The 24,978-nt window shown below is 41.5% G+C and overlaps 1 protein-coding gene across 2 annotated transcripts in view; it reads right to left on the bottom strand.

Annotated features, from left to right (window-relative positions):
* Positions 1–24,978, bottom strand: part of TM6SF1 (transmembrane 6 superfamily member 1) — a 507,967-nt gene that overhangs the window by 346,946 nt on the left and 136,043 nt on the right. For both annotated transcript variants that reach the window (XM_085644277.1, XM_085644276.1), the window contains exons 2-3: positions 21,563–21,666; positions 14,971–15,068 (exon numbers count right to left, since the gene is read on the bottom strand). In XM_085644277.1, coding sequence (XP_085500403.1) covers positions 14,971–15,068; positions 21,563–21,666 — 202 coding nt within the window. The remainder of the gene's footprint in view (positions 1–14,970; positions 15,069–21,562; positions 21,667–24,978) is intronic.

The following is a 24,978-nucleotide window of genomic DNA, read 5'->3' as shown; positions in this document are numbered from 1 at the left end:
TGTCTTGAAATGCAACATCTGTCAGCAGATGAAAGGCTCCACTGTAACACGTCCAGCGCAGACACCACTGCGAATATCATACAAACCACTTGCATTTGTTTATTTGGACCACTGCAGCCCCTTACAAACAGATGTGGCTTAGAGGTATATCATGGTTGCAGTGGATTCCTGCTCTAGATTCCTATGGGTGTGGCCCCAGCGCTTGGCTGATGCTCGAACTGTTATAAAAGACTGGTGAGTCTTTATAGGGACATACACAATTGGCACATTACATTCTGACTGTGGCCCAGCGTTTAGCTCTAGGGTTTACAAGGAAGCCATGGGAGGTATGGGTGTAGCATTGTGGTACTCCTTTCCATACCATCCTGAGGGAAATTAGGTAGTGGATAGGAAAAACCGGGACTTAAAGCAGTCTTTAACAGCTAGAGTATTAGGCACGGGTGAGAGTTGGGTAAAACATTTGTATGAAGTTCAATAAACATTGAATAATATGCTATGAAGTTCTCTAGGAGGTGTAACTCCTTATCATGTCCTATTTGGGACGAGAATGTGGGTACCTGATCTTGATTGTGAAGCCACAGTGGCGGATGAAAAACCTTTTGACACCCATAAACGTTTGGCTGTTTTACAGGATCTGAATGAATCCAGGGAACTACAAAGCAATGTCCAGGTAAAGCGGACCGCCACTGGGGAAGTCAAGTCAGTCACGGCAAAACCTGTCTGGGTCCCTAAAGTTGGGGATCTGGTCAGAGAGAAAATTGCAGACAAACAATATTTAGGCCCATCATACAGAAAGCCTGTACCTGTCCTGGCCGATGAAGGAACAAGAACTGTACTTCTGCTGCCTCTTGCTGGAAAAAAGGAGAAAAGATTTGTCTCAATCAACCTAATCAAACCACATTATGCGGCCGATACTGAATAGTAGGCCTCATGGACTACAGAGTAGCCGACGCCCTCCGCTAGCTACCATACAGGAAGTTGAAACAGAAAGACTCATCACGTTTGAAGAGTCCCATGCATGGAATGATGGACTATGCAATAATGCCATGAAACTTGTTCCCCTTGAAACTGAAGTTTATGATCAGAATCAAAATCAGAACGAAAAACAAATTTCAATTTGACCAAACACAGATGTCTACATCAACATGCCTCAACAAGAGCAAGTTACTGTTTCCACAGGACTGCGGAAATACCGAAAATTGATTGAACAGCATCTGGCTACTTCATAGACTTTGATACCTTTTCATTGGATCCAAGTGAACCTGAAATGATGCCATCCCGAAAAACACGCAAGCAGCAAATTAAAGACTTTCTGAACTTTCTTAAAAAGACTTACCTTGTATCACCTTGGATAGAACTCTGGGTATTTACCGGGCTACTTTTCTTTCTTTTCTGGATAGGCTTAGTAATTGATTTTAGCATGCTTATAAATGGAACACAAAAAGTGAATCTGATTCTGAAAACTTACATATCATCACATCGTGAACAAAGAGACTTATCATCAGTGAACATTACAGCAGTTCCTAAACCTGATGGTATAGTGTGGGACAAGGTTAGTTACGATATGTTTGGTCCGAAATTACTTTTTAAAATTCCACATTTATTTAAAATATCATTGAGTGATATCATTACCTCCAGTACATTTGCCGATGATTGGGATTATGAAACTGTAAATAATATGTTGCCTGATTTAGAAAAATCTGCTGCCTTTTCTAATAGTGAAATGTTGGAAGACACATCAGATTTTGAAACAATGCATTGCTATCAACATTATGGCCATCATTTTCTGCATAATTCTGCTAATCCCAGTAATGATTTTACCTACCACCAGTAGGAACATTGCCCAACACCGCTGAAAAGCAGTTTAAAGACATTTGCACAGAAATGTCCATATTTTTCAGGGTTTAACGCATCAAACCCAGCCTCATATTATTGTAAGGTTGCACCAACACCAGCACAGATAAATATGTTGACAAACACCAAACAGATTTACTCTGCTTCTTTTACTACCCAGTTGTTTGAACAAGGTTTTGACTTATGGAAGGATACTATAGACTTAAAATCTGTCTGGGGTATTAGAGACTGCTAGGTCCAGGGAACAGAAGCACTATTTAGAGCATTCCTCATTCCCCAGCAAATCATGTTTTTGAATGACACCGTGTAACAAACGCCCTGTCTTGGAACAGCCAAGAACAAAGACTTGAATACACCTCGGATGCCCACACCATCACACACCGAGGGTAACATAACATCACAAAAAGGATTACATTAGATAACATGATGCAATACAATAGATCAGACCCCGATTGGAAGGGATGGTTGATTTGGCCCACAGACACCAATAGATGTCAGGAAAGATTTGTGGGAAAAACCAAAGGGTTTAATATCCACAGGCCGTATCCATGCTATGTACAGTGAGAACATCCAGGGGTAATGACATCATACAGTGTTGGGAAGGATTGGCTAAAAACCTCAACACTGTCACAGGTCAAACAACGCTTATCCTTACTTACAAAGGATGTGGACCTACGGGATTTTTTATTGGGTCCTAGAAACCCACGCCAAAATGTTTCTATTATGCGGTCTATAATGAAATCTGGAAAATATCCCAACAAGAGGCCACGGAGAGATTACATGAAATAGATCGTATAAAACTAGAGAAAGCTCAAGCCGTGGTTGACAATGGTTTAATTACACTAACCTGCAGGATATATTCACTGGGCAACATTGTATCTTCTGCAATAGATATACTAGAACAGGATTTGTCCATATTACAACACGGGCAGTCACAATTCCATTCTATTATTTTGTTAAGCTGGACTCTGCAATCTTTGTGCGCAGGCTATGTGCCTTGGCGTTTCATCAACAGTACATCTCTGTTTTCTTCATACAGCCTAACAGAAAAACAGATAGAAATGGCACAATGGCGAGCAAAATATTCAATGCTGCGCACTGAAAAACTGGATACATTAGCCTTTACAGTGGCAGAATCACCGTCCACAGAGTGGTCTATTCATGGTCACATAACTCTACCGGTCACTACTTTTCAATTTCAATATCGCCTTGAACAAAAGCAGGCAGGCAGATATGAAGAAATGGGTAGGGAATTTATCAAGGAATCTTGGGAATTCCGTACAGATTTCGATGCCGGAGTGGGGATAGAGAAGTGTTTTTAAGCAGTACAAACTGTGAGAACACTTTAAGTGGATCACTCATATGTCAGGATATAATGCTGCATGGGGCCTGTAACAATTCAGTAGCGAACTCATCCGGTCACTTGAGGGGTGCACCAGCAGCCGTGATCACTCCAGTGTTCAGGCTACTTTCGAATGGGAGTTACTTGAGGCTGAACGATAAAGGATGCTTCCGGGCATCGCATATCTGGTAACCGTGAGCTTCAGGTTTACATGTTGTATGCAAGTATTGTTTCCACCAACACATACAGTCAGGGAGGCGCCGTTATGGCCTTCGCTAAATGCTTCATTAATACGGTTTGATGCTTTGAGCAGAATGAAAGCCATGCTTTTACAAATGTCCATGTCCTTATCCTCCGCTCGAGAGACTTTTGATCTCCAAATCGCAAGGTTATCAGCAGAGATACAGGCACTCATACGTACGAACTGCCCCTTCCATTTCGCAGAAATGGTAAATCTTATCTTTAAAATGTCTGATATAACAGGCCTCCTCCACCTATTCAAGACCATAGGTTCTGGACTATTAAACACCTTTCAGACAGTTCTCGGAGTTATACCAAATTTTATACACTCCGTATTTGGAAGCATTTTTTGGAGGACTGCAGCTGATCCTGTTCCTAATAGCAGGTATCATGATTGTTATTTTTCTGCTACGCCATGGACGTCCCAGTCACCACCGTGATCGCAAGGTACAACATCTAGGCACACCTCGCCTGAGTGAACTAAGTGCGTCTTGGTTCCTGTCATTTAGACCAGTCTGCATGGACTGTATCTTACCTGTCCTCCGATGCCGGTTTTGCGGAGAAGAATGCGTGTTGGATCTCTGTCTGACACTCCCATCATGTGCGCAACCGGACGTTGATGCTTTACTGGACCCGATAATGGCCCATGTTCTGCAGTGTCCCCAGCGTATTCCAATGTTGATGTCGGCATTCCTAGAGCCACCACAGGTAGTATTGGCTCCTGTTGGCATGCACATTGGCTCCTCCTCTGACACTCAGGCCGTGGATGGCACTCAGGCTGCCCCAGCATCGGCTGTGGACAGTACAGAAGATCATCTGTGCTCAATTGACATAATCTGCGAGGTGTTACAGAGACCGTCATCTGCGGACGCAGGCAACGATAATGTTGCATCTACCAGCCAGGACACATACATTTGCCTCATTTGGCCCGCCGTGTTGTGGGAGAAATTCGACTTTTTGAAAAACAAACTGAAATTGGAACTCCAATACAAAATTGACATTGTTTTTGGGCATGCATGGCTTTTAAATGCTTGTAGTAGTTCGAACTATACCTACAAAACATTAGAGCTATGGCTTGAGTGACAATTTCCTTTTTATAAACTTTTTTTTATTAAAAATATATATATATTTTTTTTTTTTGAGGTTTTATTTTTAACCAAAAACTAATGTTTTTGTAGCTATTTGCGTACCAGTATCTAGTCAGCCTAGTAGCACGTTTAGAATTTTACTAGGTCATCCATTCGGAAGAGGATTGGGTGTTATATTCCATATAGGTACCCGGATATATGCCCAGGTAAAACTCCATAACCCTTTAACTATATTCTTCCCTACATTACACTTATAACGGTTTGCAGGGACTGACCTTTTACCTAGCTACTACACTGCATACAGAACACAGGTTTTCCCTAGTGCAAAATCTTATACATTATCCATGAGGGTTCTTGGAAGCACAGAAGGACAACCATCTCCTGTATAATATCTATGTATAAAGTTCATGACCAATGTCATCCTTGGTCCGACACAGTAATACAGCGATGTAAGACCTCTGGGGAGACCTATGGGTATATATACTTCACATCTTGCTAAAACAGACAGAGGAGACCAGGACTTCCAGGCCGACACACTGCCCAAAGACGCTGAGGTTCCTGCATGCAGATACTCCAGCTCGCAGTGGTCTAACATCCCTTGCGGGGTGTCCAACCCGAGACCAGGACGGGCGTCCACCGTCTCTCAATCCAGGTAATGGGATTGACTTTATCCTGGAGGGATTCTTGGCTTAACACCTACACACATGCTAGGTACACTTAGGTACATCTAGTTAGGGAGGCATCGTAGGAGTACGCATCTTATTATTGTCATGTATTTTATATACTCATATGTATTCATGATTATTGCAAGATGGTAGAACTCGATCATCCTTTTACTTTCATAGTGCTTCTAATCATTTATATCAGTTTCTGGCTAATGGTTGTTGCAGCTCATCGATTTTACACCAGAATAACAACTGTTTAATAAATACTTATTGAAAACGCCCAGCCTGGATATTCTGCATATCTCTCCAAGACAGACTAAGTAAGCACGTGTGACTGAGCGAAAAGTGACAGATTGTTTCCATGGTCCTGAAGGATCAGGATTGTCATGTTCGATGGTTGCCAAGAACTATTCTCTCCTTGGTAAGAGGACATTATAGTGGCACTGTCAACTAGCTGATACAAAAAGGCCAACATACCCGGTGGGGGTGTTCAGAATCAGTCTGACACCAATCCTACAGTTTATGCTGTCCAAACGTGCAGATCCTGTATCGGTTTTGTAGGAACTACACAACAGGGGTACACAACCATTACCATGCAGAAGACTTTTTGCGCCCAACAACTACTGATAAATATTACTGCAATGTGACACCAATGCCTAAAGAAGAGGATACACAACAGAATTGTTCTAAATATGCGGGCCACAAAGTCGCAGGTGTGATGAAGAACTCAGTCAGAATTTAACAAATACTAGACTTAGGGTCTGATTTAGATATCAGCGGATGGGTTACTCAGCCACAACGAATAACCCGTCCACCAAAGTATAAATCCTAGAATATCCTATGGGATTTAGATTTCAGTGGATGGGAAATCCGTCCCTGTTGTGAGGGAGTAACCTGTCCGCCGATATCTAAATCAGGCCCTTAATGATTTACCCCAACAGGATATCTCCTATTAAAGACAGCACCTGTAACAATACCCCCAGTAACAAAATACCATCTAAAAATGATATTTCTGGAATGGAAGGTGTAGAAGAATCTATAAAACCTTTTAACTAAAAGGTATATGAAGTTATGGGTTTTTAGATGAACTGACTCCTGATGTGGTTGTCGTACATGAGTTGCGTCCAAACTCTCATGGTGTTTATGCATCCATGGATCTAAACTTTCAAGTTGTGAGAATTGCCTCTGAACATGCAGAATGTTCTGCAGTGAGTAAAGGTCTTTATTAAGGAGTTAAACTGTGTATGTGGGTATATTTACAATGTTTACTAGAAGATTGTCTTTCTTTCTTTTTTGAACTGCAGAAGGCAACCATAAAAATCATGTGGGCAATTTTTATTGCTTATGCTGTTCAACACAGACTGAACGTTCTGCCATCCACAACAGAAAGCTGTGGGAAGATTGTGCTTCGTTTAATAATATTGGCTAGTCTGTAAAGGAAGCTCTGGGAGTGCCCCTCAAGGACCTACAGGTGGTTAATGATTTTGAAGCTGAGATTGTTAATGCCTATCTCAAACATGAATTTTATATAGTCTGTTATAGCCCTAAAATCAACAATCCACAGTAGGATGCACAAAAGTGTCTACAAAGCTCATACATGTCAAAACCTGCCTAGAGCATATGTTTTTTGTTAGAACCAGACAAAGTTTTGAAATAGTGAAGACAGTGGCACAATTTAATAAGGGAAAAAATGTCCATCCAGATATGATTCAAGTGTTGTCAAACAAAATTCGGAGAGAAAAGCGTGTGTGCATCATTCAGTTGAAAAATATACAATGCAGTGATTGTTTAGTCCACTGAAAGCGGATTTAAAATGCTGCTCCATTTTTTATTTATTACTTATTTTTACATTGTTACTTACTTATGGGAGAGGCTGTGTGAATCTCATTCTAAGGTAGGTCCTAGATACATTTGAGTAGCAAACTTACTATACATGTTGCTTAAAGAGAGAACAGCTGGAATACAGCCCGTAGCTCTGACATATTTGACGTTTTGTATTCCACTAAAGATGCTGTAATGTAATAGCCTGCTGTGCATATCCAACCTGTGCTTCAACATGTGGGTACCTACAACAAATAAATATTCAAACATGTACAAGTTTACAACATAAAGGACCTAGCTCTACATCCAGCAATCAGCTTGCAATTAATTATGTCTTCGAGCTTTTAGTGCAATATTGTTACAGTATTAAAGGATATGTAATATATTACATATATATATATATATATGGTCTTTGAATGCCACAAGTCTCCTAACCAAACGAAGTTATAGAAGAGGTTGAGAGGGTGTTTCGATTGAGCACCTTTGACTTGTAGACCAATTAATTGCAAAACAAGTGACTCTATGATAAGGGGTCTATCATCAGCAAACTCATAAATGTAACAGATGTCCTACTATATATACAAAATGAAATCCACGCAACAACTCCATCAGCAAGAAGCCTTGTCACAAAAACAATGTAAATGGTGTGTTTCTGGTTATCATTTATTTTATTTTCATAAAATAACCTTGCATTTAAAAAATGTCTCTCATTTCATGGGCTGTACAAATGGAAAACATGGCTGATGCTGTTCTAAGGAAGGTTTATTGCAATAATAGTGGGGATGGAAGTTTTAGAAGTGGAGAAGCTCTGTTTAGAATGACCCAAGTTGAAAAAAAGCCTTTTGAAAGAACTCAAATGATGGAATGGTTGTCTGGGGATGAAACGCATTCGCTCCACTAGGCCACTAAAAAGCATTTTAAAAAATGGCCAACTATCGTTAACGCACAAACATATTATCAATGTAAGACAGGCATGATAAGTCTTCAGGATCTTCCTAAATATAATAATGACACGCAGTACATGTTGACTGCCTTAGAAGTATTGTCCTGTACAGCTCTGCAGACATGCTATGAGACAAGACAGGTCTTAGCGTCACCGAGGCCTTTAAGGCCATATTCAGCAAGGGAAGAACCCCTCAAAAACTATATATGGACGATGGACTAAAACAACAGTAAATTCATCATTTTATTACACAATAGAAGGTGAAGATTGTGGCAATGGTTGTTTCAATAAAGGCCAAAACGGGTGAACCTTGGCCTAAGTATTTCAGTACCTTTTTTCCCCATATTCCAACCTAGAATAGGTATTGAGAGGGTGGGGTTCAAATAATATCGGGATAATTACTCTTTTCTAGTATTTTCCCTTTTTCTGGTTCATTTCCATCTACTTTTGTCTTTCCTGCCATTGCTTTGTACAGCCTGTCCCTTTTTAGGTCTTGCGCCTAGCGTTGCAGTGCGCACCACTGCTCGCGCAGCGAGACTTCATGTAGGAGCTTCTGAAAGCTGACCACACACTTGTGCGTGTGGTTTTGTTATCGTTGCAGGCTATTGCGTGCATCTTTCTAGCAAAGACAGCATGCAATTGGGAAAATGCGGGTGCATGTCCCGCATTTGCCCCACCCATGGCCTATTGGTGTCTGTTACCCGCACGGCCGACATCTGTTTTGCATTATCGTGCCCGGTAATGCAAAACAGATGTCTCACTGTGGCGCGGACGTGCAGCACTTGCGTGCTTGTTTACAGGGTCTGTGCCTCTGTAGCTGGGTTTACGCACCCTGGGCCTAAAGCCCCTCCCTTCTCGTACTGGAACGTGTACAAAGTGCTATAAAACGCCACACGCCCACCAGCACCCAACACCCACCTCTCCCCTCCACCGACCACTCTAGTTCCAATCTCGGCGTTGCCACCTAAAGGGAATTATCCTGGGCAAGACCTCCTGTCTTCCTTCTTCCCCGTTCTCTTTCCTGCCAAAGGGCACTCAATGAGTGCGCCCAAAAACCACATGAGGGGGCGGTGGAGGGAGAGGTGGGTGTTGGGTGCTGGTGGGCGTGTGGCGTTTTATAGCACTTTGTACACGTTCCAGTACGAGGAGGGAGGGGCTTTAGGCCCAGGGTGCGTAAACTCAGCTACAGAGGCACAGACCCTGTAAACAAGCACGCAAGTGCTGCGCGTCCGCGCCACAGTGAGACATCTGTTTTGCATTACCGGGCACGATAATGCAAAACAGATGTCGGCCGTGCGGGTAACAGACACCAATAGGCCATGGGTGGGGCAAATGCGGGACATGCACCCGCATTTTCCCAATTGCATGCTGTCTTTGCTAGAAAGATGCACGCAATAGCCTGCAACGATAACAAAACCACACGCACAAGTGTGTGGTCAGCTTTCAGAAGCTCCTACATGAAGTCTCGCTGCGCGAGCAGTGGTGCGCACTGCAACGCTAGGCGCAAGACCTAAAAAGGGACAGGCTGTACAAAGCAATGGCAGGAAAGACAAAAGTAGATGGAAATGAACCAGAAAAAGGGAAAATACTAGAAAAGAGTAATTATCCCGATATTATTTGAACCCCACCCTCTCAATACCTATTCTAGGTTGGAATATGGGGAAAAAAGGTACTGAAATACTTAGGCCAAGGTTCACCCGTTTTGGCCTTTATTGAAACAACCATTGCCACAATCTTCACCTTCTATTGTGTAATAAAATGATGAATTTACTGTTGTTTTAGTCCATCGTCCATATATAGTTTTTGAGGGGTTCTTCCCTTGCTGAATATGGCCTTAAAGGCCTCGGTGACGCTAAGACCTGTCTTGTCTCATAGCATGTCTGCAGAGCTGTACAGGACAATACTTCTAAGGCAGTCAACATGTACTGCGTGTCATTATTATATTTAGGAAGATCCTGAAAACTTATCATGCCTGTCTTACATTGATAATATGTTTGTGCGTTAACGATAGTTGGCCATTTTTCAAAATGCTTTTTAGTGGCCTAGTGGAGCGAATGCGTTTCATCCCCAGACAACCATTCCATCATTTGAGTTCTTTCAAAAGGCTTTTTTTTCAACTTGGGTCATTCTAAACAGAGCTTCTCCACTTCTAAAACTTCCATCCCCACTATTATTGCAATAAACCTTCCTTAGAACAGCATCAGCCATGTTTTCCATTTGTACAGCCCATGAAATGAGAGACATTTTTTAAATGCAAGGTTATTTTATGAAAATAAAATAAATGATAACCAGAAACACACCATTTACATTGTTTTTGTGACAAGGCTTCTTGTTGATGGAGTTGTTGCGTGGATTTCATTTTGTATATATAGTAGGACATCTGTTACATTTATGAGTTTGCTGATGATAGACCCCTTATCATAGAGTCACTTGTTTAGCAATTAATTGGTCTACAAGTCAAAGGGGCTCAATCGAAACACCCTCTCAACCTCTTCTATAACTTCGTTTGGTTAGGAGACTTGTGGCATTCAAAGACCATATATATATATATATGTAATATATTACATATCCTTTAATACTGTAACAATATTGCACTAAAAGCTCTAAGACATAATTAATTGCAAGCTGATTGCTGGATGTAGAGCTAGGTCCTTTATGTTGTAAACTTGTACATGTTTGAATATTTATTTGTTGTAGGTACCCACATGTTGAAGCACAGGTTGGATATGCACAGCAGGCTATTACATTACAGCATCTTTAGTGGAATACAAAACGTCAAATATGTCAGAGCTACGGGCTGTATTCCAGCTGTTCTCTCTTTAAGCAACATGTATAGAAAGTTTGCTACTCAAATGTATCTAGGACCTACCTTAGAATGAGATTCACCCAGCCTCTCCCATAAGTAAGTAACAATGTAAAAATAAGTAATAAATAAAAAATGGAGCAGCATTTTAAATCCGCTTTCAGTGGACTAAACAATCACTGCATTGTATATTTTTCAACTGAATGATGCACACACGCTTTTCTCTCCGAATTTTGTTTGACAACACTTGAATCATATCTGGATGGACATTTTTTCCCTTATTAAATTGTGCCACTGTCTTCACTATTTCAAAACTTTGTCTGGTTCTAACAAAAAACATATGCTCTAGGCAGGTTCTGACATGTATGAGCTTTGTAGACACTTTTGTGCATCCTACTGTGGATTGTTGATTTTAGGGCTATAACAGACTATATAAAATTCATGTTTGAGATAGGCCATAACAATCTCAGCTTCAAAATCATTAACCACCTGTAGGTCCTTGAGGGGCACTCCCAGAGCTTCCTTTACAGACTAGCCAATATTATTAAACGAAGCACAATCTTCCCACAGCTTTCTGTTGTGGATGGTAAAGGTTGTGTACCCCGGTTTTGTAGTTCCTACAAAACCGATACAGGATCTGCACGTTTGGACAGCATACACTGTAGGATTGGTGTCAGACTGATTCTGAACACCCCCACCGGGTATGTTGGCCTTTTTGTATCAGCTAGTTGACAGTGGCACTAGAATGTCCTCTTACCAAGGAGAGAATAGTTCTTGGCAACCATCGAACATGACAATCCTGATCCTGAGCAGTCGGATGTCGCTTTTTAGATAGCGCCTAGAGGAGTTTTAGGATGATTCTCGAAAGAACACGTGTGGGCAGGAAATGCAAATTGACACGCCAGCGGCAAGGCTGGTAAATGCAGAGCCCCTAAACTCTGGAAAGCGGCAGCTATTGTCGCCAAAACCCCCAAACGGGGCTTACGGCGCTTAAAATACGAGCAATAACTACAAGTGGACAGAAACACAGTGGAAAGTGTAACACCACAGGTTTGAATCACCACACCTGTAGATTTCTCACCTGGTTCCACATGGGAAGCAGACCCATAACGTACAACAAACATACATCTCCAACTGATGGCTACTGCAGCCCCTGCCTGCCTCTGAGCCTGGCGGGTCTCCGGCTTCACCCCAGTGCCCCATAGTGCACACCTGCTATTTAGAGCAGAGTTTCTACTCGTCTTACTCCATCCGTGAGCTACATACAGGAAACGATGTTGTCTCTTGGACGGTAAGCAGTGCGATGTCCGGATTCTCTTTTAATTCCCTTCCATCTCGTACCTAGACACACTGCAGCTGCAACACCCCCTCTTGAGCTCTCGGAGACTCACTTCACCACAATCACTCCCCTCTTTCTGAGCTCAACACTGGTACCCCACTCCTCTTCATGGTTCCTGTTGTTTCTCTCTCTCCGGTACTCTCGCCCCCTCAATGCCCCATGTTTCCTTCTTCTCTATTTCTCTCTCCACCTCTATCTCTCGTTCCCTCTGCCCCATCTCCGTTTATTGCTCTGACTGAACCTGGACACACGGACACACGGACACACGCACACACGCACACGGACACACACACACACACATACACCTTATACTCCCTCTCTCATTCTCGTTATCTCACTCGCTTTTTCTTGTTTGCACCATATCTCTCTCTCTTCCTCTCTCTCCTCTCCTCTTCTCTGACTCTTTCTCTCTCTCCACTTCTCTGTCTCTGTCGTGTCCCACAGGATGGGTTCCTCTCTCTTTGTGCACTCCCTTTCTATTATTCTCTACATTTTCCCTATCCCTCATGCAGGCTTCCTATTGCTCTATCTCTTTCCTCTATAGTACTTTTAAAATGGATTCCCATCACTCTTTTATTCTTATACACCCATGCTGGAGTTCTGTCTATTCACTGGGACCCATATTCTTCTCTCTCTCTTTCATCCCTTATTTTCCCTCCCCCCCAATACTTGCTTCCTGTCCCTCTTATCCATATTCCATCCTATATTACCATCCCCTCTCTTTCATGCCCTTAGTCCCTCATTGGTTTCTTCTTCTTCTTTCATATCCTACCCTAGACTTCCTGGACCCCTTTCCCTCTCTTATCTACCTTGTTATGTACATGAAGTGGGCATATTTGTCTTTGTCAGAGGAGAAGATCTTTTTCACTGGGAAGAAATCCCTTCCAGTATGCACCATTAAATAAAGTGGAGCTTCTTACCAAATTCCCATCTTGCCTTTGACAGTAACTTGTGTGGTGTGTATACCCAGGGCTTTAAGTTGGATGAAAAAACAGGGGGGTCTCTCTAAGGGGCATGATCAATGGAATTAAGGGCGTGGCTGAAAAAACGCGTAAGCTAAAAATCTGTGTTCATCATAGTGTGCCGCCCGACTTGTATTTTGCTATTTCGGTCATTGCATCCAGATATATGCTACAACAAGTAACATCTTACCTACAAGTCACATTGGCTTTGTCAATGGTTGATAACTATATAAGATAAATCAGCAGCAACTATAGCTTGTATAAAATATTGAATAAGCTTCGACTTAAAGTCCTGGTGACACCACGACAATGTTGCTGCTCCTGAGTTTCAAAAACAGAAGGGAAATCCAGAGAGAAAATGACTCTTAAGGATTTCCCTTCCCCTTTCAACTCTCACCTGACATGACGTCACGCCGTAAATTCTCCACTAGTGAGAAGTGAGCACAGTGAGCACGTGCACATCGATGTGCCTGCTGTCACTAAGTCCGGAAAAAAATGGACCGCCTGTGTCAGGGCACAAAACAGAGCCCAATAGAAACCCGTTACGAGGCACCGTTAACAAGCATTGGCATAGCCAATAGGTCTCGCCTTTGGGACCTTATAAGTGTTTAGCCATGCAACACTTGATGTTGTGGCGCCAAGGATATTGTGCTGGATAACTAAACACTTTATAAGGTCCCAAAGGCAAGACCTATTGGCTATGCCAATGCTTGTTCTATCTTCTTGATACAGATCTCCTATTTCTATACAAATTGATAAATGGCACGTGAAAATGAATGAAATGTGAAACACAAATGTATATATATATATATATATATATATATATATATATATATATATATATATATATATTGGGCCCAACCTGCAATCAAACAGGGCTATGTAAGGTGTAATTATTAAATTACGATGACATATCATCAATAAATGAAGAAAACTATGCATCATGTGAACCATGACGACATGCTTTGGGTAAACATACCTTAAAGAAAAATTTAACTGCACAATAACAAATTAGATTAATGCATCAACCCAACAACTTGATCATTGAATTAATGAAAGTGTCAAACATTGAGTGAAACACTCACATATTGCCATATACGTGCAATCCTTTGGACAAGATTAGGGCATCAGAGTAACATACCGAAAGAAGTGGTATAGTTCGTGTATTTTGCAGTTCTGGGTTGCAGGCACCGTTTACTGTCAGTCATAATTAAAGTAATTGTTTTTTCTAGCGCTGTATGCATGTGCGTTATTTCGACAAAAATGATACTTATCCATACTGCCAACTGCCTTCCACTTTGGCTTTGCAGAGGGTGTCTCCAGAGTGTTTGGCCAGACTAGCCCCGCAGCAAAGGTATCAAGGCTTTCAGACACCTGGTTTCAGTTTCAGACATGTGGGGGACATAATGGTGCCTGAAGCAAAAGGCAGCCCTTTCTAACACATTCCTTGCAAACCCACTTGACACCTGGTGTTATTGAGGCATTGGCAGAGTGGCGAGTAGATTTAGTTGGGCATGCCAATCCTAGGACTATGTTCTTTGTAAGAGGACATTGTGGGATATGGTTGATATCGGAGATTGGCAATGATTCATATTAAATTCTCTATGAAGGATGGGGGTGGGAAATGGATAAAAAGTGAAAATAGCAGCTGATTTCTTTTTAAGTTACTGTAACCGTGACATAAAAATATGAGTGTGAATATTTCTAAAGATTGGTGAAATTGAAATACCATCTTTAACTGGTTAAACAGGCAAAGGTGCGCAATATAAACAGTATCAAGACACATTCTTTAGAATTGTGCCTAACACCTTACAGGGTACGTTTAATAACAAGTGTGAATCATTATGGTATCTTATGCAGTCCGTCATAAGCGCTCATAATTTCACACAGCAGCTTTAAGGCGCATTAGTTACCTCTTTTAAGTAAATGGTCATGAATCCATCAATAATTCCATCCTGTTCAAGGCCTATTATTAGGTCCACAACACTAGTGAATGAAAATACTGCATAAACTGGTAGAAAGAAAAAAACACACATAAATACATTACAAGTAGAAATATAACAGTACTGCAGTAATACACAGATTTGACCGTTTTGAAATGAATGGTGGACATGTTAAGTCTGTTATTCTGATTGAGAAGGATAGTGGAGGGATAGAAGAGGAAAAGGTTTGCATTTATATAGCACTTGCTACCGCTGTTGAAGCGCTTTTCAGCAAGTAGAGCGCTACTCCAGAACCTAAACAGGATTAGTGGGGAATTAGTATAGGGAAATATGCATTTGAGCGGTGGACATGTCAGTCTGCTATTTGGATTGAAAAGGAACAGTGGAGGGATAGAAGAGGGAAGGGTCTAGAATTTTCTTTTTTTTCTTCTTTTTTTGGAGTTCATTGCAGTAGGAGGGGTTTTGGGATAAGTAAAGGGGAGGTGGAGTGGGAAGAGTCAGAAGGAGGGGTTTAGCAAGACTTGCTTGGGAGATCTGAATAGTAAAAGAGGTATGAGATGGTGCAAGGAGGAGTAGAGTAGGAAAGAGTCTAGAAAGTGTTATTTTGGGGATTGTAGTAGTAGAATGGGGTTTGGGATGAGTGGGCGATTGGAGGTAGAGGATATATTGAGAGAGGTATAGGGTTAGATAAAGGGCAATGCATTGTAATAATTGTGCACATATTTAGCTGATAATACTTTTATATATATATATACATATTTTCCTTGATTCTATATTTATAAATAGAATTGTCTGCACAGCTTTGGACTTTAGAATCCGCTCTGATCCAGGTGATAATTCCGAAGGATTTCTTCCTAGTTCATCATGATGTCATGTGTACTTAATGGCTCCTTCTGTTTTGGTTTGCAAACTTGACAAAGGCTGCCTCGGCTGAAACGTGTTGTTTTTGCACTAAATAAATTACTCGTGGACAGAAGCGGTGTGCCGCTTCCTTTCATTTAGGATTGGATTCTCATGGATATTTGTGGCTTATGCTGCCAAAGCGGGCACCGACACTGAAAGGCAGGCGTACGGCGTTGTGGCAGTCGTCTGTGATTGAGATATATATATATATATATATATATATATATATATACACACACACACACACACACACACACACACACACACACACATACATACACACACACGTCGTATATGTAGATTAAAGTTGCATTTAATAAAACACCAGCTTTCAAGAGTCGTTGTACTTTAGATCAATCTATTTGTTTTTATTTTTTGGCAATCCAATAGTGAAGCCACTGTCAATAAATAGTTATGATAAAAGATTTACTTATTTATGCAGTCACTTATATACATGTTAAAACATAGAATAATGTTATGTAAGTAATATGTACATTTTTAAAGCAGAACTAACGAATATCTATATTGTTAAAAACATAATTATTATACACATTTATACAAAGCAATACACATATGTATGTACACATCTATAGTCCAAATAAATGCTTATATATAGCGGAATATGCTGTATATTATGTTTGAGTATGGTGGTTATGTGGGGAAGAGCCAACTCGAGTAGTCTTTTTAAGATAAGGTAGTTATCTGTGGATCTTATGTTTGGGGGTAAGGAGTTCCATAGTTTCACTGCTTGAACAGAGAAGGATGTACCACCCATGTTTTTTTTTCTTATTCTGTGGGATTTTGAGGCGAGGTGCCACTCTAGATTGGAGGTTCCTTTGTTGAATGTATTTGGTGATTTTATTCCTGATGAAGAGCGGTCCGGTTCCATGTATCGATTTGTGGGAGATACAAAGCAGCTTGAATGTGGCTCTTCTGGTAACCGGTAACAAATGTAGGGCTTTCAAGGCGTGGGGAAATGTGGGCTTGCGGCTTTATATGTAAGAGCAGTCTAGCAGCAGAGTTCTGAATCCTTTGTAGTCTTTTCATAGTGTTTAAAGGTGATCCATGGTAGAGGCTATTGGCAAAATCATGTTTGGATAGGAAAAGAGATGATAGCCTGGACCTTGTGTGTAAATCCCAGATGGGGTAAAATGCATCGCAGAGTTTTAACAGTAACAAAGCTTGATCTTGCTAGGTTGACCACTTGGGCATTCATTGATAGCTTGGAGTCCATGTTCATTCCGAGGTTTCTTACTTCCTTTGATACTTTAGGCGGTGTTCCCAGACCATCAGGCCAGGTGGCGCGTGGGTCATGATATTTCCAGTCGCCACACGCGAGTATTTTCCTTTTTGGAAGCATTCCAATTTGAGATGGCTCCATGTCATCTATTGATTCACGGCTGAAAATTGGTACGTTTCCAATGTCTTTGGGGCATTACAGTTGAAGGAGTATTTGTGTGTCATTTGCATAGTTATAGCATGTGAGGAGAAATCGATTGATCAGTGCCGGTAATGACTTCATGTAGATGTTGAAAAATATGGGTGTGATGATAGAGCCTTGAGGGACACCTGCTTTGGAAAGTACGGTTTGGATGTGAAAGGAGGGGTTCGGATGACATTAGTTCTGTTTTGAAGGTAGGATGTGATCCAGTCTAGAGCAGTCACCTCAATGCCGACTTTGTAGAGTCTTTGTATCAGTGTGTCATGGTGTCAAAGGCAGGTGAGAGGTCCAAGAGAATTAGTGTAGCAACCTTGTTTCAAGCCAACTGTGTTCTTAAGGTCATCCCAGATGGCAACGAGGACAGATTCTGGGCCTCTTCCTGGATGGAATCCCATTTGGAAGTCTGAAAGTATGGCATTATCTTCAATGAATTGTGTAATCTGGGTGAATGCTGCTCTTTCTATCAGTTTGCCCAGAGAAGGTCCATTTGTAATCGGTCTGTAGTTGTCGGGGTTCAGCAGGTCCAGGTTTGTTTTCTTAAGTAATGAACATATGTAGGACTTTTTAGTTCTTCTGGAAATATTCTGGTAGTTAAGGAATTGTTGATGATTCTTCTTACTGATAAAGCAGCAGAGGTTGTTAGAAGAATTGTCTTGAAGTTTTGTGGTGGACATGGGTCAGTGGGGCTGCCGGTGGGCCTGCTTGCTTTGACCAGGCCCATAAATTATTGTGGGAAATTTGTTGGAAGGAATGCAGAGACTGGGTTAGAGTAGTCTTGGATTGTTGTTTCGTAAAAGGGTCGGTGCTGGTGCTTTTTATTTGTTTTAAATATGAGTCCATTGAGTCTGCTTTGGCCGTGTATTGAGTTGCCAGTTTTTTTGTCCGAGTAATAGGAAGAACTTCTTCTAGGCAATTTGGTTCACAAAATTCTGTGAGAAGTTTATATAATTCTTTATTTTGCAAGGTGCCTTGCTGCGCTGCCCTACACCAAAATGCCATAAAAGTATACTGCACTGTATTAAAGCAATACAGTGCATTCCTGTCCTTTCTGCCTGTGCTGGCGCCGTTTTGGAAGCCTAGCGCCAATGTAGGCACCCTTGCACCATGGTGCAAGCGGCCTTTCTTGCAGTCAGGATTTGTTTTTGTGCAGAATGTGGCACCTTCCTAAACAAAAACAATCCTACAAGGCATTTTCCTCTTTCTATGTGTACTGCGGGATTTAGCACACATGGAAAGAGGAAAAACGTGGAGACAAAGATATTTCTCCTCGTTAAGCCTTACCTTGGGAGGCATACGGATTGGTTGCTTCCCTAGGTTTACATCACTTTGTAAAATTACATGGGTATTGCGTGAGAAAACCCACCACAACGCCCATGGAATGTCTACCGGCGATTTGCGCTGTCACATAAATCATGATTTATGAGGTCACTCAAAGTCACGCAAGGTGGCTTTGCGTGGTTTCATAAATCTTTATGAGAGCTCTGCATCACGCATGTACCACTTTACATAGTGCAAAAATTATGCAAGGCTTTCATAAATAAGTCCCTTAGGTTATTGCAACTAATTAAACATTAATAGTTATACCCCATTTTAGAAAACACATTTTTAATCTGACAACTACTGTTGTTTTCATTTGAGTTGCTAAAGAATGTGACACTTCAAAGTATAGTGTGATAATGCTAATAATCCAAATTAATGTGAGGTAGCTGACCGGTAGGAACAGCATGTTTTTCAAAAAACAGCTTTTGCTTTGATAGTCCGTATTCGTTTTCCACTAGAGGGAAGTACTGCATGCTTGAAAAAGAACTATCATGATTAGATAAATCAATTTTGATTCAAGGCGAGCTATTAAATACACAGGCAATCTTAGCCATTTGCATATTAGTTACTGATGACATATTTGGCCAGAATGTAGTACGATACAGCGCAAACATTTACAACACATGCCTTTACATCCCAGTTTTTACATCGCAACATCCATTACAACGCATGATTTTACTTTGCATGCCATCACAACACATTTTTAGAAACTACATTTACAACGCATTTCATTACAACAAATACAATTACAACGCATACCATTACAACTCATATTACGTTTAGGGCAACAGTAAGGTAAGTGTTGGATAGTTTGGGGGGGGTTAAAAATTACTATTCCCACTCCAGTGAGTGCAACAGTAGGGTAAGTGTTGGATAGTGTTGGGGTAAAAATTACTATTCCCACTCCAGTGAGTGCAACAGTAGGGTAAGTGTTGTATAGGGGAGGGGTAAAAATTACTATTACCCATTAAATACCTTATATTGTGTTGTAATGGCATGCGTTTTAGTGACATGCTTTGTAATGATGCGTTGTAATGACGCATTGTAATGACACGCGTTATAATGACACGCGTTATAATGACATGCGTTATAATGACATGCGATGTAATGGCTGCGTTGTAATGGCATGCGATGTAAAGGATGCTGCATTGTAATGACTGCCTTGTAAAGGTAGTGCGATATAATGACTGTGTTGTAAAGGTTGTTTCCCATTTGGCCATCAACTATTAATATTTAAAAGATTTAAAAACAATATTTGCTTAACCAGTCACTGCATATCTAAATATGGTACGCTTTTAGCAAACGCGTCTCTCAAATAAGAGTTCAGTTCTTCCATTATTAAAATGTCCTTTTGGAACCTTACCAATTCCCATGTAAGGACATAACGGTCTGATGAACGTAGCGTATCTTCTGGATATTGGCAAAGCCATAGGTTTGCAGCAGAGTCTGCAAGCGAAGATACAAAACATCCGAGCAACCCACTCGAAGTGTTATGACACAGGTTATGTTGTGATACATTGATGCAGTTTGCTGTACCATTCTTTCTCTTCTCAGTGTGGGGCTTTATACATGATCAGAAAAAAACTGTAGCTCACCCCCCTCTCCAAGCCCCAGTCGGCCACCATGCAAAGTGGTTTTATCAACGAGGTAATACAAGATGTTGCAGTGATGTTCTCGATGTCACAGAAGAAGTCATGGGTGATGTAATATGTGATAAGCCACTATGGAGCCTGACCGTGTACGTTATGTTAACATGTGTAACATCATATTGCAACTGTTTGCAAGGAGCTTGATTCTTAATGTTTCATTGTCTGGAATCTTGATTTGTAACATTTCTTTGCCCAAGTGTCTCATCTAGGAGCAGTCGCAGGCCAAACCCATAATAGTTTATTAGAGATGTTGGTGGGGAAAGTTTCCAATGAGTAGGAACGAGTTGTGGTGTTTGGACCTGTCGTTGCATGCTGCAATGGGCTAAGGACTTGATTACTATAGGCCAAAGCATTTCATTATGTATGAAAAACACTAACGAGCGTTTTATGGGGGTGTATGTGATCAATATAGGATGAACATTTTTTGCAGCTGAGATATATTTTTCTTTGACACAACAGAATGCTGTAATATTAGTAACTTTCCGTTGGTGAAACAGTATTCTTGGAAATTTGTGACTACTTAATTGACATGATTTTTGTTTTTATATGGTGGATGTAATTCTACCATTTACATTTCACTTTAAATTCATGGTGGAAATGTAGACTTGTGAAAAGTCATGTAATATCTTTTCACCCTGATGAAAGCAGAGTAAATTAACAGAAGTCTCCGAAACACTATAGGAGCAGTCAATAGATCGGTGTTTGTGACATAAAAATAGATTACATACATTACAAGGCTACATGTTCTGTACTGAATTTACCCATCAAAATCTGTCTGGTATTTATTTTATGTATGTGTTTTCCGTGTTTTGTGTGTCTTTTGGGAATAGGGGAAGCCAGTGATAAAGGTATTGTATGTGATTGTTAAAATATTTTTATGAAATATGTACATTTGATTTATAATAAATGATATATTTTTATAGATATTGATTGTTTTAGCCAGATATGTGATATATAAAGCTAGGTGGTGCTAAATAAAAATTGGTTTTATCTACGTTTGAATTCTTCAACATAGAGATTCCTAATTTAGTTAAAACCAGGAAAGCCATGTGCTGATACACGGTTTATAAACCATGTCACCTTTTAATTTGAGGATATGCTCTTTTTCGTATTGGGAGGAGCCTGCAAAATCATAGCTGCCTGAGGAATATAGTTCAAGAGGTTACTAAGCCTGAACATTAAAGGGTGATGACAAGACATCCACATTTCGTCTCATTCCATGTTACTGTTCATGCTATCCAACACATACCGTAGAACAGTGGATCTTTGGGTGGCTTCCGTTTCACCATAACACGAGCCATGAGTGCAATGGCTATCAAAATGAGTGCACCAGAAGTCACAATAGCCCAAGAGCTGCAACAAAGAAGACAATAACAGCAGTTTAGTCTGAACGTTCTATCTAATTCAAAATCTGCTTCCCACAAAACCTGTCGTGGAAGAGATTATCTACTGTTGAAATAAAATTGGTATGTTTGTGTGCTATGCTTTCTGTAGGATAAATTTGTTTGAGTTACAATTCATGTGTTTTCTAATTTCTGAATCACTTTAGAAGTTACCCTGAGGGAACTGTTGTTTCTGTTTTGCATGTTCATTTACCACCACCATCAAACGGGGTTAATAGATCAGTAGCTGCACACATTCATTCTACCCTATCTGTAAGCATGTAGCAAGTATTTTGGATATTTTATGTAATTTTCCCTGTGATCTCTGCTGTCCAACATGGCGTACTCTGCCTCGCATAAACGTGGTGTTTCAGTGACTTTAATCACTCTTTGCAGGCCATCTTCTATCAAGGAATAGGGTACTGTGTGAAAAAACGACCGCGGTCTGGCGCAGTGTTATTTACTATTTATCTCTCTCCCTAGAAGGTCTGAGCTTCAGGTTCCTCACTCTCTTCATATACCTGTGTATGTGCAATGCCTTTCCAGTAAGACTCCTGCAACACCCTTCTGGTCTACCATACCCCTTCGAAGCCCAACTGAAACTGCGTTCGAAAGGATAGAACATATCTCTGCCGTACTCAGAGCACTCAACCGGATACTACTTATAGCAGCTTCATTCTAAGATATGAATACATTCATTAAAAGCTGTGCATCATAATTTCCTCCTATACCCAACATATATAATAGACATAATAGGGCTAACAAAGAAACTCTAGAATACATATATGCTCTTATATTTGAGACAGCAACATTCTGTAAATAAAAAAACACTCTGCCAATCCTTTTCTGGTGCAGATCTGAGTCGATGGAACATTCCACAGGAACTTACAAACAACAGTATGAAAAAGTACCTTGAGGCTCCTTAGACCTACTCAAATGCTTTAAAATGGTCATCCTTGAGGCTTGGTGAGTGATGCTTTTTTCTCTTTGAATATGTTATATTGTTTTTAAAAAAAATACAAAAGGCACAAACATGGTATGGGGTTGAGATTTCAGAATCAGGTACAGTGCCAAGTATATATCCACATCACATGAGACCTTTGTTATGGCAGCATAATAGCACACAGGATGGCACAGTTAGTGGTGTCCCATGCCACAATGACCATGTTTAGAATCACTTTGAAGGGCTGTGGGCATGGTTTTCTCAGTGTGTAGGAGTCGGTACTAGGCGCTCGCGAAGTTCCTACTGCAGGGCCAATGGCATGTGGCGTAGGCACAAATTAGTTTTGAAATCATCAGGAATTGGAGACATCAAGGTATTGAAAGGGGCGGGCAAAAACGAAGGAACAACTTTGCCCTTCTCGGGTCTCCCCTGCCCACCACGTCTCCCACATTCCCTCAAAAAAGATGCAACAGAGTGTACATTGCGCACCAGCTGGTCCAACAAATCTTGGACTATGTGAGGGGCTAGCATGTTGGTTTTTGACTGAGATTGCGTTTGCATGAAGCTTGTTTAGAACTCTGCCTTTCCTGTTCTCACTGCATTAGCGGAATGATCTGAGTCAGGGTGTTCTTTGTGTTGAAAATCATGTAACTTAGTGTCCCAGTTAGCAGCAATAGCGATCTTACATAATCCTAAGGTGTCTTCTATCTATAGAGCTGTACTCTCAGCCTGGGCCCATACCTGGAGTGACTGTCTCCAGGCTATCAGAGGAGGAGGCTCAGGTGACTTCCAGCACCTGGTGATCAAGCGATTGGCCGCCAGTAGCTCCAAGTCAAGTTCCTATGAAAAAGTCCCAAGATGCACGTCTCCCACTATTAGGGTACTACTCGTCCATTGCAAGCGGCCAGTTGGGCCGTTACGTATTGCCAGTAAATATCATGTGAAGGAGGTCAGCGTCTGGGAGGAGACACCTGGGGCAAATGGCATTGGCACGACTGAAGTATCTGTTTATCTTGGCAGGAGTGAGGTAAGCTCGCTGAACTATATAGTATTGGATGAGGCAGAAGCGGACTTTCAGAGGAATGAGGACTGGGCTCTCTAATATGGCGACTCACTCTTTGTCTGTGCTCTGGCGGGACAAATCGTCTTCCCAGTGTCACCTCAAAGATGTGAATGGTGCTGCTGTGTGCTGGCGCAAGGAAGCCGTGAACGAATGTGTGAGGTGCCTGCCTGTCCCCATAACGTGCAGATATTAGACAGTAAGATGTGCTGGGGGTTCCCTAGACATGTCCCCTCACCTGTCACTTAATGCTGAGAATATCAAAGCATGCAGAAGGAAGTAGCCCGGTGGTATTGCTTCCTCTTTCACTAATGTCACATAAGGCACCAGGGCACCATCCCAATAAAAATCCCACAGGGTGTGTAGGCCACATCCTGCCAAGCAGAGAGCGCCGTAGGCAAGGTAGTGGTACCACCCCTAAGTGTGCCCAGCAGGGGCACCACTGGCGCATATGGGGTAGTGGAGTGTGTGATGTGTAGGCTACACCAATAGCACCTATATGCAACCTCTAGTAGTAATGCCTCCAGTGGCCATCCGCGGGTGCAAGGGTGAAAATGTCAGAGTATCGCCTATAGAGTCTAGGCCGGTGACAGCATGGCTGTGTCTGGTAGCTGCAACCCCACTACCCATCTCACCACCTACTAGAGGTGAGATGCAAGGTAGTTTTGTTCCAAATTTGCTCCGGCAAGCCCGCCCTGATCAGTGGATTAATACGGTTTAGAAAGTGCCACTCTCCAGCAAGATTTGTTCCAAATGAACTCCCTGATAGTTCAATCGAATGGGTGAAAGAAGGGAGGACTGAATATATAGAGGCAGGTTAGTAAAAAAGTAAAGCAGGCGGGGTAGGACCACCATTTTGAGTAGAGCTATGCGACCCATGACTGACAGTGGGAGCGCGCGCCAGAACGACATCTGGGATCCGATGGAGGTTGTCGCTTTCATAAGATGACTCTCTAACAGGTCTGTGGGTTGATGGTACACCCTGACCTCTAGATATCGAAATATATTGGGTTGCCACACCACTGGGACATCATTAAGGACAATGATGTGGTTAGGATATGAAGGGGTAAACTGTAACAAGCATGACTTGGTCCAATTAACCCGAAGTCCAGAAAGGGCGGCCTAGTCATTGAGCGTCTGGACTAGTGTTTCGGGCACCGATCGCAGGCCTCGGATATACAGGAGAGGTCGTCGGCATACAGAGAGGTCATGTAGGTGCCATCTCTAGTGGGATGCTTCAGTCTGTGCCATGCACCCAGATAGCCCTTGGTGAGGGGTCA

Source organism: Triturus cristatus, chromosome 3_1 (assembly GCF_964204655.1).
Source record: "Triturus cristatus chromosome 3_1, aTriCri1.1, whole genome shotgun sequence".
NCBI classification, from domain to species: Eukaryota; Metazoa; Chordata; class Amphibia; order Caudata; family Salamandridae; genus Triturus; species Triturus cristatus.
Note: the sequence above shows the minus strand (reverse complement) of the source record. Positions and strands in the feature narration are given on the sequence as shown.